At 45.2% G+C, this 16,324-nt stretch overlaps 1 protein-coding gene across 1 annotated transcript; it reads left to right on the top strand.

The window, feature by feature from the left end:
• Window positions 1-408: 408 nt before the first annotated feature.
• LOC126912937 (solute carrier family 22 member 7-like) lies at window positions 409-12,216 on the top strand. The gene is made up of 8 exons (XM_050707467.1): window positions 409-762; window positions 6,107-6,326; window positions 6,884-6,984; window positions 7,882-8,036; window positions 8,117-8,483; window positions 8,883-9,148; window positions 10,933-11,114; window positions 11,266-12,216. The coding sequence occupies exons 1-8, from the start codon at window positions 614-616 to the stop codon at window positions 11,446-11,448; spliced, it is 1,623 nt and encodes a 540-aa protein (XP_050563424.1). The 5' UTR covers window positions 409-613; the 3' UTR covers window positions 11,449-12,216.
• Window positions 12,217-16,324: the final 4,108 nt, after the last annotated feature.

Here is a 16,324-nt window from a genome sequence, read left to right as displayed (position 1 = left end):
GTGTGTGTACTACTGTACTACTGGTGGTGCTCTAATTGGGACCGCGCCAAATAAAACTCATAAAAAATATCTGCTGTATGGTCAATTGGCATCACCTTAAATATCATGTTTAACTAAATGCGAATAACCTGCTACAATTCATTTTAATGTTTACGTTCTACCGACCACGTGGCGGCGGCCTGGCTTCCGTGAACTTTATATGTCAACAACAGATGAGTCTTAATAGTGGAGATTTAAGATTCATTTTGGCTTGCGACCGTATCTCAGAAAGGGTCAACTGTCAAGCGGGCTACCTATCTCGTTTTCGCTATCAACGGTAGTCTGAAACAGAAACAGGTGATCCTGAAGGCGGCGGGCGTCGGCGGGTGTCGGGGGGCGTCGGGGGTGTCGGGGGTGTCGCGGGTGTCGGCGTAGGCGCGCGTCGTCCCGGCTGTGCTTGCTCGGCGGCGGCACTACCTCGCCGACCTTTTGGCTGGAGGGACGCCGGCGCGTCACTCACAAGCTCACTGAGTCGCGCGCTCGTGTTAACTTTGTTGACAACCGTCGACTCGGACACAAGTGTCGGCTCACACTCCGGGCAGTGCTCACAGTGCAGCAGTGCAGTGGCAGCAGGATGTCGGGCGCCGCAGTGCTCAGCGAGGAGTGGAGCTCGGGCTGGGGGCGCTGGCAGGCGCGGCTGGCGCTGCTGCTGGCGCTGCCGGTGCTGCTGACGGGCGCGTACGGCACCAACTACGTGTTCCTCGCTGCGCCCACGCCGCACAGGTATTGCTACTGCCTGACCTTTGATCGTACTCCTAACAATTAGCGTGCTTCGAGTTATACACTTTGATAATTTTGTTAAAATCTTTGCTCACCTTTTCCATAAAATTAAAATGATTTGTTTACTTTTAAAATTATAGGCAATGCCATTAAGTAGTGCACTAAAATAGGATGCGGCGTTTATTTATATGTCAGAGAAACGAACATAAAGTAAAATATTTTCATTTATTGCCTGCTGCATTATATCTATAACAATAAAATAACCCTCCTTCTGGCGCAGTCGGGTAAAAAGAAATTAAAACATTTCTCGTAAATAATAAATTACTCGCGTTACAGGAATTGCATATACCTAGGAGTATTTATTAATTTGGATGATAAGAAATAAATAATGTATTTCAACCTCAGTGTATGTTTCCGTAAGTCGTGCGCCTATTGACATTAACATACAAGGGAGCAGTGTTGATGCGGGCGAGCTTTTATAATAATTACACTCAATGAATTAGGTCGGAGTGCGTAATATGAAGTAATGAATATTTGTAGCGTAATGCGCGCGCGACACGCACCCTGCGTGCGCTGCGTGACATCGCATGCGGCGCGCGCATCTCCGACGGTGGAACATTGTCGAGATGTGCACGTACTAGAGCTGCACTAATGGGCCGGGCTCGACAATATCTAAATGTCAGTCGTTTAAAGTAATTTTAATTGTTAATGCTGTAGCTTGCAGTAGTTATTCATTATTAGCTAAGCGCACCAGTTTATTGAGAGCTAAGTTGTCAAGTTGTCGAGCTTACCCAAGTTTCACAGCATGAGACAGCACTGCTTGTGAGCATCAGGCTGCTGCAACCCCGGGTTGCGTTTGTTAAACGTTTATACTTCAAACTCAGTCTTCGAATAATGTAATATTTAATTACTTAACAGCAATATTTCCTGTGTTTACGATTTTTACTGCATTCAACTTTTTACCGCTTACGTACATACACTAGCGTATCAGTGGCGTAGAACCAGCGTAGCGGTGTGCAGTCGAAGCGTAGCATATACGTAGCGGAGTGTAGACGAGGCGTAGCAGCTACGTAGCGGCGTGTAGTTGGGGCGTAGCATATACGTAGCGGAGTGTAGACGAGGCGTAGCAGCTACGTAGCGGCGTGTAGTTAGGGCGTAGCATATACGTAGCGGAGTGTAGACGAGGCGTAGCAGCTACGTAGAGGCGTGTAGTTGAGGCGTAGCATATACGTAGCGGAGTGTAGACGAGGCGTAGCAGCTACGTAGCGGCGTGTAGTTAGGGCGTAGCATATACGTAGCGGAGTGTAGAGGAAGCGTAGCAGCTACGTAGAGGCGTGTAGTTGAGGCGTAGCATATACGTAGCGGAGTGTAGACGAGGCGTAGCAGCTACGTAGAGGCGTGTAGTTGAGGCGTAGCATATACGTAGCGGAGTGTAGACGAGGCGTAGCAGCTACGTAGTGTATAGCCAAGGCGTAGTAGATTTGTATTGAGGTTTAGCAGCTGCTTAACTATGGCGTTACGACTGCGTAGCGCTGGCGTAGTATAGCCTGACAGCTTATTTCATTCATATTAACATAATGTAGGCTACACCTAACTTGGTATTGACTCGAGTAATGGAGGTCGTGCAACATGCGTGTGTGCGTGTGTCGCGCGTGCACGCACCGTGCACACGTGTCGCGGACGTGTGTGCGTTTGTTTACTTAGTGGTCTGCGAATATCGAATATAATACAGGACATTACACTATCGGCGCGCGTATTATTACCTGTAGCTGTCGATATCTCTAGCGCTAAGGTGTTTGCTTGCTCACGGTCTGAACATTGTATCTCCAGCAGTTGTTATCATGGCCGCACCAATTAGCAGTGTGTTGTAAGCTCGCGATGTCTTATATCACCAGACAACATACAACACTCGCCGGCTGTATCCAGTGTGCAGCGGAAACATCACACGTACATCGTGTACATCGTAAGCGTTGACATTATGGCGGTAGTTTTATTTTGCAATACTAAACAAAAACATGTAAACAACTAAGTATAATATGTGTAGGTTCGCCTAATGCTGGTATCGTGGATGATAAGGCGGCGGCGGGTTATCTCCAGCCGCTGCCGATGACCGACTTTGTGGGAATCATTATTTCTTAATCAATCGCGTGGTTACCTAGCTGCTGAGCTGGCGGTAGGCGCGTGTATCGCGCACTGAATGCCCTCAGTGAGACAGGGCAGCAGGCTGATACATACCAACAGTAGCCGCCGCAAACATGTAGAATTGAATGCTGCTCAGCCGTTAGCTTTGGCTGATGTGCACAATGAGGATCTCTCAACACTGCAACAATAATTCCAACATCAACACAGTGATGACGTATATGAAGGTAGGCATCTCCGAGCAGTCTCCACCACACCTGTACCTACTCCTCCGCTACTTGTTATAAACAACACGTAATTTTCCTATGTTTATAGTTTGTAAACCAGTTCCTTATTGGTCAATATTGTCCTCATTTAAATATTATTGATGTGACAAAAAGCGCGGTTTTGAATATTTAGACGTACGTACACGTGACTGCGGCCAGCTGCCGGGCGGCGCGCCCCAACTAGAGTGAACTTCATTATATCTAGTTAGAATAAAATTATAATAAATTACGTCACTAACGTTGATTCGAAAAATAAAATACAGACTATAGTTAGACATCAACTACAATATATTCAGTTCGATAAAGTCCTGCATTGTTGGAATACTATTAACTTATTATCCGCTTATTAAAGTAACACTACTTAAGATCTACCGAGGAAAGAAGTAATAGAAACTTTGTTATAATTACATCGTAATATAGAAACCCACATATGTACATACATATATGAAGGAGTAACCAAAACATCGGTGTGTCTGTCGAATCCTCCAAAAGCGACCAAACTATTTACATTAGTAAAAAAGTAATTGTTGTGTGTTTGTAATTTGTAAGTAGTTTGTATTACAAATTCTATTCTTACTTACTTCTTACCGTTTTAATATGTCACATTGGTGTATTTTAACATTTAGTAAGTTAAGTAAATCGTACATATTTGGTCATCTTCGGTACAAAAAGGGATCGACCTAGTATCCCTACGGTACGGCGGCTGCGGCTGTTGATTTCTATGCGTATAGAGCGTGTCAGAGATGCAATGAGCGTGCAGTCGTGTGCTGACATTACTGTACAGCATCCTCCGCACGTGGTTGGTCAGGGCTCGCTCCAAGACACAAGCGCCCAGCGACCGACACAACGATACTTGCTGGAGTTAAAGAGTTCGTTATATTCTCATTAATTTATTTATAAGATTACACGAACATTTTTTATCAACAAACTAAATTGCGGCCATTTAATTTTTTGTACCACGGATTGTAAATACGCGTCTTGATTGCTTGTTACGTGCGAGGTAATAGAATGCTAGAATAGACTATCCAATTACTTTTTGTTGTTGTTTATATCCAACGCGGGCAAAAAATGACCGTGACTTAAGTAAATCCAATTTCTTATTTCAATGGCAATAGTAAAATGGCTCGGCCTATGTTGTGCGCTTTTACATCGGTCCCTTCCCTTGACCGTGAGAACTTTCATTACGGAATGAACAGACTCGATAGTACTGCGTGTCCGGTTGTCCGCGCCCGCGCCCGCTGGAGCCGGGGCCCGTGCAGCCGATGCCTGCCGCGCCTCGCGCGACTCATTCTGTTCTATTTGGGTGCGCGGCGAGCGCCCACAGTCTAATGTCGGCGGTGGTTTTCAGCACGATAACAGTTCACGGTACATATTTTATACGGAAGTAACACTAAAATAAGTCGGCACACTACTGGATGTACAAAAATAGATAAATGAGCCAAAAGTAATTGACCGACTGGTAATTAGTGGAAGCGCGTGTGAGTGCGAATGTCTCATCTGTCACGTACTTGACAGCGCGGTCCGGAGCAGCAGCACGCCCGTGTGTGTCGGTACTTTGTCCCCGGAACTGAAGCGGGTCAGCCGCTGCGGTGCGTGGGTGGACGGAACTCAATACGTCCAGCGCCAGCATGTTTATGTTCCGTCGACTGGTTTCTGTCAAGCCTGGCCGCTGGCACATGGCGCCGGAACATCAGCTCGGTTACATGACGCCGGCTACACCGCGCCTCCACGCGTTCCTCGTGCAGAATGACTGATTCTGGTGGTTTATTGATTATTTCGTTCATCACAAAGAAATTTATTAAATGTATAAATACCAAGACATTGAAAGCTACATAAAATTATACATATTATATTTTTAACAAAAAAATATTTTAGCGCTTAAAATATTTCGTAAATTCTTCAAATATTAAACTAGTATGACCTCCGTGTCAGTTGTACTCGTAGTTTCTGACTTGTATTGAAATAACCTCCCGGCAGACAAGCTTTGGTTTATGACCATTGACCCGCGTCAAGTATGTTCGTAATTTGGTTCAATCTCCGTTGTATGTTGTCCACCAGTAATGAAAGTTGGTACATTTAGTAAGTAGTGTGTTGTGTCGCGTCACTCGGCCGGCGGCACGTGACGCCCGCGGCAGCCGTTACCTGCTGCTGGTGGGACATCAACCCGTTGTTGCTATCTCTGTGTACGTATACATATACGTGTACGTGTACGTATGTAACACGCAGCAGTTCAGTCAACAAACTGTAATGGTTTCTTTAAACATAATTATGTAGTCGTAGTATCGGAGCCGCAGGTGCTTGGCACATGATCCCAGTGGGTCACGATGTGCTCTGTGCTCGCTATCTCAACGCTCTCGACTCTACTCGATTAGAACACAATGGATTCACACAAGTTTGTGACAAGTTTCTCTCATGTCGATGTTAAATCGATAAATGTTTCTATTAGTACTGACACTGATAAGAGTGATGTGAAGACCGCGACTGTACCAACAGTTGTATTCGTTTCAAATTGCATCAATACATTGGATTACCCACAACTAAAACATATTTCCTTGTTTTTAATTTGTATTCGAACTTGCCCGTTACCGAATGGATTGGGCAGCTTACTTGAAGGAGTGCCGGTGCTATGTATAGACACACTGGTTGGCGCTTTTAGTAGTTTTGTAAGACATGTTTGGAATACTTAAGCTAGTTATAAATATGCAAAGCTAGTGGCGCTGTTTGCGGCGCGATATTTTGCGCTGAGAAGGTAAAGTACCTACTCAGGTATTAAGAGTCGAATTTATGAGAAAATGCCTTTACATGTACGGGCCGCTATCATTGGGGCCACAACAAGTACCACATTTGCTAGGGCTTGCAGGGACAATGTTGCAGCGATATTATCGCGTGTTATTGAACGTAGTTGAGTGTGAGGTGGTTGACGGCCGGCGATGTGGTTGCAGGTGCCATGTGCCGGAGTGCGAGGGCAACTCGTCCATGGGGGTGGCGAGCGCGGAGCAGTGGGCGGGCGCGGACTGGGCGCAGTGGGCGCTGCCGGCCGAGGCGCGCTGCGAGCGCTGGCAGCCCAGCCAGCACGCATGCGCGCCGCACGTCTTCGACAACACCAGCGCCATCGCCTGCGACTCCTACGTCTACCAGCACGGCAGCAGCATCGTCTCCGAGGTACCTATACACTATACAGCTGTGCCCTCATGTCGGTTTAAAGATTCAAGAGAACTATATTTTATAATCTCCTTGTTAAAAACAATTAAGTATAAAAGACATGCACACACCTATTTGATAACTATGAAACGGTTGACACATCGTTACATCGTTACATTGGTAAAGTAGCAAGCTCTGCAACAAGTAAGTAAGTATGGGAAGTCGTCAGACTCGGAGGCTGTCTATTTACGTCTCTTAGAACGGGTTGGAAATTATTTCTGCATTTACACGCGAAACAGCCGCAACTTGTACCTGTGTGGTTGTGCCTTGTACGTACTTAAACTATCGGCCGGGGTTCATGGGAGGTTGTAGTTCTCATAGAACTTAGTTTTTTTGCAGTTTTGAGCATTTGTATTGGTTGTGGAAGAACAGGTTTGGGCGAGTGGCGCACACCACGTGACGATGACTCACAATGAGTCACATGTCCTACAGATGGGCCGCCTGCTAGCAATTCGTTGACCCTCCGACTGCTCCACAAACTAGTTCATGCGACGTTCACTTTCTCATCTGGTTTCCAGTTCGACCTCGGCTGCCAGGAGTGGAAGCGCTCCCTGGTGGGCACCGTGCACAACATCGGCATGCTCATATCGCTGCCCATCATGGGCTTCGTCTCCGACAGGTAACGACGGCAGTAAGCTGCACCGCAACCGTTAACCATTATGATGCAACGACACGCCTTTTATCGCCGAAGGGTAGGCAGAGGTGCACATTACGGCACGTAATGCCGCTATACAATGTACACCCACTTTTCACCATTTGTGTTATGAGTCCCATGTAATAGAGGGTGAGCCTTTTGCCACAAATTGGGCACAATTCCAGACTCCGTGCTACTACTGAGATATTTTCGAAAAGCCGAAAAAGCCCAGTAACACATAACATACATTAACCATTAGTTAGTTGTAAATGGAAGTTAAGTCATTTGGACACAATGAGACGTTTAAACATTTGCTGAACAACTACACTCGTACGAGTATGTTTCGTGAGGAGGGCTAGTGGTACGCGGAGCGACTCGTTCATTGGTCTATTTCAGTGACGATGCTTATATTTTTAACCACTAACCGTACACTTGGTCGATCAAAAATGAGTCGAATGTGTGGAGCACTAGAGTTGTTTATCTCATGTGGCAGAGGTTCTGAGCAAGCAAGCACGGGATATGATTAAGTTATGTAAATAACATTCAAGAGCTCGTGATGGCATTCCTCGCGCCATATTATTATCTTGTTTGTGCCATGTGTCTAATATTATGTGCCCGTGTACTATGGGCGTGACCTTGACTTACCTTACTTCCACTCTCAGATTATAAGAAACTCGATCCGGGAATAGTAAACACCACTCTCCAAGTTTGGTGTGTCTAGATGTAGCGCAGCATGATGTTAGTGCGGCGCGCATGTTACATAAGGAATAGTGAGTAGTGTAGACTGAGTGCAGTAGTATGTGCAGTAACGTTACCGTACGTAATGCAGGTAGTGTTGGAAGCCAGGTAGCGGCCAGAGAGTGAGTAGGTCGCTGATTGCAGATGGGGCCGGCGCTCGGCGCTGGTGGTGAGCGGCTGCGGCGCGGGGCTGCTGGGCCTGGCCAAGTCCTTCGCCACTTCGTACTACACCTACCTACTGGGCGAGCTGCTGGAGACGGTGCTGGGCGCCAGTGTCTACCCCTGCGCTTTCGTGCTCAGTAAGTACTCAGACTGCTGTACCGGTGATGCGAGCTCAGCGAGCGCAGGCGAGAGTAACGCGGGTGGCGTGTGGTTGCAGTGATAGAGTGGCTGGGCGTGGAGCACCGCATCCTGGCCAGCCTGGTGCTGGGCGTGCCGCTGTCGCTGGGCGCGGCGTCGCTGGCGCTGGTGGACTACCTGGCGGGCTACTGGCGCACGTGGGCGCGGCTGGCCTACCCGCCCTCGCTGCTGCTGCTGCTGTACCCGTGGCTGCTGCCCGAGAGCGTGCGCTGGCTGGTGTCGCGCGGCCGCATGCACGACGCCGCGCACGTCATCAAGCGCGCCGCCGAGTACAACGGGGCGCGCGTGCCCGCCGAGGCCCTGGAGAAAATGCTGCTGGAGCGGGAGCAGATCGGTGGCAGCGCAGAGACCAACATCGATGAAGGCTTGTTCACAGCACTGCTCAAGTGAGTCTCACACATCCCACGTATTATCACGTTTCAGTAATATTTAAGTGATTTATATTAGCTAAGCGTCGCATATACTCCAGTACAAGATTATGTGCTACATAGAAGTACATAGCGCATAGGTACAATAACAAACATCTCATATGTTTGTGTTAATTTATGTTATGTTATAATGTTGTAAAGATTAACGCGCAATTCTTTGTTATTAATTTATTGCGCTTATTAGTGAGGTATTTCTATAAATAAAACATGATGCTTAATCATTAACAAATGGTTCAATAGTTATGGCAGTTTAATTACTGGTAATTACGCTTGTCGCATCACTAGATGTAGCTACACGTCCTGGAAAGGAAAGTGTGGTTAGTGAGCGTGAGTGATAGTACCGTCGTGTTGTGGCAGGTACGGCGTGCTGCGGCGGCGGCTGTGCGTGTGCTGCGTGTGGTGGATGTCGGCGGTGTTCGTGTTCTACGGGCTGGCGGTGTCGGCGCACGGGCTGCGCGGCGCGGGCGGCGTGCACGCCACGTACGCGCTGGTGGCGGCGGCCGAGCTGCCGGCGCTGGCGCTCAACACGCTGCTGCTGGACCGCGCCGGCCGCCGCCCGCTGCTCACCGCCGCGCTGCTGCTCACCGCCGCCGCGCTCATCGCCATCCCCTGTCTGCCGGAAGGTACGGCGCCCATTTCTACCACCTCACTTGTACCGCTCTCTAACTTCACATTACTAACAAAGGGTGTGCTCAGTTACAACGCCTACTTATAACCATTGTGCCACGGTCCGACATGCGTGGTCACCTAGCCAGCGCGGAGGACCTGCCCTTTTAATAAGGTAAGGTCGCACCCTGTACCTAAAGGTGTCTGGTGCACGTGACTACTGATACACATTACTGATAAATAAATATTTAGATATTGATGGCATCGCGGCGTTATCGCGATAACTTCACATATTATTACTCACTCGGGAACATCACTATGAGATAATTCAAGCACATTGGTCGAGGTTCCTGCGCCGCAGGTTAAGTTTGTCCATTCCGCGGATTATGTCGTTGTATAATGTATTGCTACTTGACATAATAGACCCACCATATTGAAGTAGTTAATGGAACATTAGACAAACATTACGTGGATTAACATTATGTCTGTTTCCTCACGTACAATGTTTATGTTCTGTGCTTTGAATGTTTACAAACACGGCTGTGCACTTGCACTGCGTATGACTTCAAGTTCACCGCATGCGATGGCCCGGTGCCCGCGGGGCTGCGAGATAAGCTGCAGACAGCGCGGTGTTATCTGTAACCCGCGCGTGGCGGTCGGTGCCGGATGATGCTGAGCGTTTGACCTCTCGGTGCCGACACCGGGGCACGGTGCGCGCATCGTCAGACATGTTTAAATGATCTAATTACCATGTCTTGTAATTTATTTAATAGTTCAGCATATAATACAGTTTTCCGCGGATTTATGTACTTAAGTAGTAGGCCCAGTAGATAAGCCAAAAATTGCATTTTTTTCTTTGACTTAATTTGAACATTCTTTACAAATACGGCATTGCAACAGCCGCGCCGCATGTCCGTAATATTCCTAGACAACCTACAACATTACAGTTCTTCTGTGTCATTTTTTTTATTTTCGATTTACTTTGAAGTATTTAGTTGTATCATGCGTCAGTGGACGAGTACTACTTGTAGTTTCATTTAAATCATATGAGTGATCTCCATACTGTATGTGAGAATATCGTCATTAATAATAACGCACGTAAACTCATACATAATACTAGAGTTAACGTGTCATTCCCGGCCATCGCATCCAGTCACTACCATCGGATAGATTTGTATTACGTATTCTTTGAGTACAACATTAATGTCATAGTGTGTACGTTCATTCAATAGTATCACAACAAATTAGATTCGATGATTAACAATAGTAACAAAGTACGGAGGTGGGAACTAGTAAACCGTGAATAACTTGAACTGAAGCAGTTCTCTCAGCTCCATTTATAATCATCATCATCAATGCTTGGTTCCAAATAACACGAGACATTGCGATCACGAGATATATCACGTATTTACTGTCGATTGCACCACACTAACTAATGTTACACAACAACTGGTTGTCTTATTGTTAAAAAAGAACCAGTTAAAATATAAACCAGTTGTTTTCACATTTATACAAAATCTAGATGTTCAACAATTTCTCAATAATAATCTGTGCATTAGTAATATTAACGTAAGGCGTGCTCGCAATACTCGGGGAATCGAACCCGAGACCTCATGTCCTCATGTCGCACTTGCGACCACTCGACCAACGAGGCAGTCATCATTATTTACTTGCTTTCTAAAGAAAGTGTTTAAAGATGAAGGTACAAAGAAAGTACTGCGCCTGCACTTTGTAGTCGCTAAGTTGTATAAATGTCTGGTGAGGAGTCGTGACACGTGTACCATGGGTCGATGTGTTGCAGGGACCGGCGGCTGGGGCACGGCGCTGTACCTGCTGGGCAAGATGGGCGCCACGATGACGCTGAACGCGCTGTACGTGTACACGGCGGAGCTGTTCCCCACGCGCGCGCGCCAGCGCCTGCTGGCCGCCTGCTCCACCTTCGGCCGCGTCGGCGCCATCCTCGCGCCGCTCACCCCGCTGCTGGTCGGTACCCGCAGCTGCAGCTCTGCTTACACTCTTTACATTACCCTCCTTGCTCATTTTCCTCCCACTGCTGTAGAAGATTCTCCACCTGCTAGTATTGCTGGTCTGGTTATATTGATCGGCAATTGACATGGCTATGTTTTGTGTGCAGGCGGTGTACAAGTGGTGGCTGCCCACGCTGCTGTTCGGCGCGCTGCCGCTGGTGTCCGCGGCGCTGACGCGGCTGGTGCCGGACACGCTGCACCGCCGCCTGCCGGACTCCTTCGCGGACCTGGACACGTGCTCGCGGGACGAGTCCTCGGCGCGCGAGACTCCGGTGGACGACTCCGTGTGACCCGGCGCCGCGCGCGGTGCCTGTGTTCTCTCTAGACATTATAGTTGAGATGTACCTTCGACTAGCTCTCTGCTGCTGTAGACCGTCGTACTGCACGTGTCCACTCGACCTCGTTGTAGAGGTTATGTCCGTAGTCTCACTACACCCGTACTGTTGGAACGTGCGTCCATTCTGATGTAATTCCTAGATAATAAGTAAGATAAATTACATTCTAGGGTAGTCGTACCTATTATATTTATATTTTAAATTTGTTTTTGTTATTTCAAAATAATAATATAATGATTATGTTTATTAGAGTTTACGTTGAATATTGTACGTGACATAACATCGTCTACAAATTGTGTTTCAAAAACATAAATATGTAGAAATTATAATGTAGCATGTATGTGTACAGAGTACAGCGAGGTACTACTACTTAGTACCTGTGCCTACGTATAAAGACAAATGAATAAGTAGTGTCTGCCACACCGCACGGGAGGCTGCCTGAGTATTAGATACTATAGTACCTACATATTAACATAAGTATTGAAAAGACAGAATAATGATAATTGTGTGTATATACATAGATATATGTTTGTCACCGGGCATGGTCTGTGTTACATAGTACACAAAAGCTGTGAAACGGCTGAAAGAAAGAATTTTGGCAATGAAGGCAACCGACAGTGAAACTGTGGTTGTGTACAATGTCTACTTATTTGTTTTGTAAAAACATTAAGTTAATGCTTAACCGTAATTATAGATACTAAGGAAATATAGTTGTTCGTAGAAGTTCACACGTATCATTTCGTCTGCCCCCAACGCTTGCACGCGCACAACCCCGCTATACTTGGATTTGATTGTTGGTTTGTATCCAATATATTTGATTATAAACATGAGATACACTGTATTATACTGTGTGTATTGTATGTAACATTCATTCACAATTGGAATGTTCACTTTTCATGCATGAAGGAGGATATTCTACAGGATCTGGGCCTACACTAGAGTTTAATTTCCACAAGGGTGGAGGCGCAGTTGGAATGTTAGTATTTTTTTTTTTTAAATTGTGATGGTTCCTGTAGTGTACGACATGGCAATATGTTCACACAATACAACCGACGCTTCCTCGTGCTCTCTGGTTCAGAGAGGGCGGGATGAACAGACATGACATTCTAACGGCTTGAAGGCTCAGATCCGAACATATACCACTTAATAGATATGGATTCTTGATTGCCAGAATCGAGTCGCCCAACTGTGCTGTGTGTGATGGAGGACGTGCATCACGTCTTGTATGAGTGTACACGCATTAGGTCTCAGAGGTGTCAGATTTTTAGTTCAAAGAATTTTAATATTGGGTTTTTAATAGCATATTTATTAGTATTGGTGATATATTATCTCAGATGATGACATTTTTCTATTAGGTAAAACCCCTAATAAAAAATTAAGATAAAAAATGTCTTCACACAGATACAGACGCGTAGTAGATGCCTACTTAAACGGCGATATGCGACTCGTTGCTAAATTAATTCGCCAGGAGCAGTCACTATCTGGACAATAATTGTATGTTCTGAAATTGTGAGACAGAGACAGGCACTGTGCCTGTGTTAGGCAATACTTATTATATATGAACCTATGCAATGTTTTGTTGGTAATCCTTTAGGAGGTCAAGACGGTAAAGACCTATTGAGAGTAGATCGACTACTGCAGGCTGCACTAGACGTCTAACGTCAGAGACGTCGCTGTATGAGCTGCTGAGTGAGGCACACACCTTGGATGTAAGATTGAAATTAAACGTCACTACTGAGTTGATAGCCAAATGAGTTGAGATATATTGAACTATCACGTAACTATGCTGAAATGTATGAAATTGCTAATGAGTACAGCGGTGTATGAACTTTGAACATGTACTGACGCGTAACAATATAATTAGTACGACATCGATGGAAATATGCTGATAGCATGTAACATGGCAGACAGCGGACAGTGCATGTCCTGCAAAATGTCTTCAACATGTAGCTGTTTGTTTGGGATATTTTCCGTGCATCTTGAAGGCAATATTTAAGCTAGCGTAGCGTGGTGTACCATCCGCAGCCATACACTTCATCAGACCATATTCGCAATATCAAAAACATAATCTCAAAAGTAGTAATAGAACATGTCCTTGACCTCAGGACAAGTAACCGGTCCCCCCAGTCTTTAACTCGACACAGTTTTTTGTTACTGGCAAATATCACCACTGGCATATAATATATCACCCCTACTAGACAGTCGACTCAGTTCAGTGAGAGCTTGGGGCTCAGTCACCATTGTGGAGTAGTGGCCCTCAGACACCTCCCGTCACCCGTCTACCCAATGGTAGTGCCTGGCAGCCCTCAGGTGTAAGTGTTTATTTGTAATTCATATCTAGCGTGCCACGTGACTCCCGGCACCCACAGGTACAGGGTGTCATTCATTCATACTATGTATTTTATTATACAATTGACTTTGTTTTATGTTTTATTCGATCAGGATAAGACTGATGACGAATTCAATTTTCTTTCTTTTTTTCAACTCAATTTAATTAAAAAATAATATATGTAAATTCGTATAGATCATTTCCGATTTCATTCACCATCTGTTGATGGAAAAAGACAACAATTGTTTTCATTGACGAAGCGTGAACTAGGTAGGTTATGCAGAGTAGAGTCAATGTTTATTTAACTTCTTTATGTTCTCAAATTGAATTAACTGGTCCGTGGTAGGAAATGTCTTCAGTATTGTAATCCTCGAACACAACACTACCTCCTATTAAAGCCGTGGCAGATAATTTTATAACACATTATAATATGTACAGTACTTTGCTCGTGAAGATATTATACAAAGTCCACACACACTGTAGTTACATACACATGAACATGATGTATGTGCGTGTGATATTTACTTTCATATCAGATCCGACACTTCCTTCATCCGATGATCCGAGCGACTGAGATTTACTTGACACACATTGCTTTGTATCGCAAAGTACACAGTCATTAATATAATATCCAGCTTAACACGAGAGTGTGTATTGGTACACGACTCAAGTTTATAATAAATCCCGCAATAATGATAAGCCGGGGCGATGCTTCCTGATAAAGCTTACAATTACTAGAGGGGGACTTGGTGAGGCCTCGTACTACTTCGCCAGGCCGCGTCGCCTTGTGCCACTGTTTGCTGCTTGTATATGTTACGGTAAATCTGATTAATTGAAAATTATTAATAATTTTTCAGAATTATTAATAATAACCACACGTTTTGGTAAAAGTGATTAATCGGTCGAAATTTATTACTTTTAGTAGTGATTATTAATAATTCACGACACATATTGGTGAAAGTAATAAAATAAATATAAACCCTATGTTTTTTGACCAGCAGATATTTATTTATAATATTAAACACCGTCTTACGATTATATTAATTAGAGATCACACAAACAAGGTTACTTGTACTTGCTTTAAGCCGAAAGGACAACAAATTCACATATTCTGAACTAGAATATAAAATAGTGCCCTTCTAGGGCACATTTATCTGGGCTCGCTGTCATTGCAGCGGTAAGTCGCCTGTTTGAGTAGTCGCTAGAGAGATGCCACGGCGTCCTCACCGCCTGCCGCAGTTGCTTACCGGACAAGGGAGTTTGGGTAGGTTCCTGTTTCTGATTAGGCGGGAGGTACACACGGGTGTCATCAATGCGAGTACCGCCCGGAGGACACGGTGGAGCATACGGTGGCGGTGTGCCGTGCATGGGCTGAAAATCGCCGTGTCCCAGCCGTCGCGACATACACTCCGGGCGTCGGGGATCGCGGGAAGATCTCCGGCCATCGTAAGTGCGGGTCTGCGGACGGCGAGTAGGGATAGCTCGCCGCCCGACCAGAACCAGACCCGTGCGTGCGGCGGCGCGTCGAGTTCTTGACTTCATCAGACCACCACAGATGGGGCGCCCAGTAGGGCTGATGCCTGATCCGGAGCTGCGGACCACCTAGCGGGTTTACCGGGGCTCCGGCTCGAAAAGCAGGAGTAGGAACGGGGGTTTTTAGTTAGTAAAAGTCTGACACTCCCTCTCGCCTCGCCAAAAAGGGCACATTTATCACAAATTTAACAATAAAATTCTTTTAAAAATCTAATCTACCATCAAACTTATGCAAAAAAGTCTATCGTGGTACATGAAATTGTAACAAAAATTAAATTAAACAATTATTGTATCATTAACAAAATCAACACGAATCCTAAAAGCAATCATCATCAATAATCATATTTGGTTTGCCTGTAAATCTTCTGTAGCACCTATAAAAGCATCAAAGTAAACTTATACAAGTATTATCATAGAATTCAACAAATATTTGTTGTGCAAGTACAATATATTGCCTTTTACATTGAAATAAAACTAACATCTTGGCTACTTATTACATTTATCACTACTAGGGTAAAATTATTAATAATAAGCGACAAATGTGATTAATTTATCACTTTTACCTCGAGTTTCGGTAATTATTAATAATAGTAGTTAATTATTAATAATTTTCAATTATTCACTCTTACCGTAACATATACACGAGCACTAAGGAGGAAGAACGATGGACCCCATTACTAGGTACACAGGTAACTAAACATGCTCTTCATGTTACTCAGCATTGAATATTTTAGCACATTCGGGAATTACTCCTAAGAGCATCGACATTCGCCCTTACGACCAACGAGTCAAATCAAAACAACCATTCTGTGTAAAGGTGTATCTCTCAAGGAGGTCCAAACTTTATAAATAGACGTAACATATGTACATAATATGTGCACGATAGTAGAGGTCTATATTGGAATTCTAGTGGACCCTGTAATGATTCTCGCCCCTAAGTAAATTGTAATACTTCTAAAACTACCTAAT

The sequence above is a fragment of the Spodoptera frugiperda genome, chromosome 31, assembly GCF_023101765.2.
Source record: "Spodoptera frugiperda isolate SF20-4 chromosome 31, AGI-APGP_CSIRO_Sfru_2.0, whole genome shotgun sequence".
Taxonomy (NCBI): domain Eukaryota; kingdom Metazoa; phylum Arthropoda; class Insecta; order Lepidoptera; family Noctuidae; genus Spodoptera; species Spodoptera frugiperda.
The sequence above is the reverse complement of the archived record's forward strand: the minus strand, read 5'-3'. Positions and strand labels throughout refer to the sequence as shown.

Coding starts and splice junctions, on each gene's coding strand:
- LOC126912937 (XM_050707467.1), top strand. CDS start 614: ATGTCGGGCGCCGCAGTGCTCAGCGAGGAGTGGAGCTCGGGCTGGGGG. Junction 6,327..6,883: donor GCAGCAGCATCGTCTCCGAG/GTACCTATACAC, acceptor TCTGGTTTCCAG/TTCGACCTCGGCTGCCAGGA. Junction 9,149..10,932: donor CATCCCCTGTCTGCCGGAAG/GTACGGCGCCCA, acceptor GATGTGTTGCAG/GGACCGGCGGCTGGGGCACG.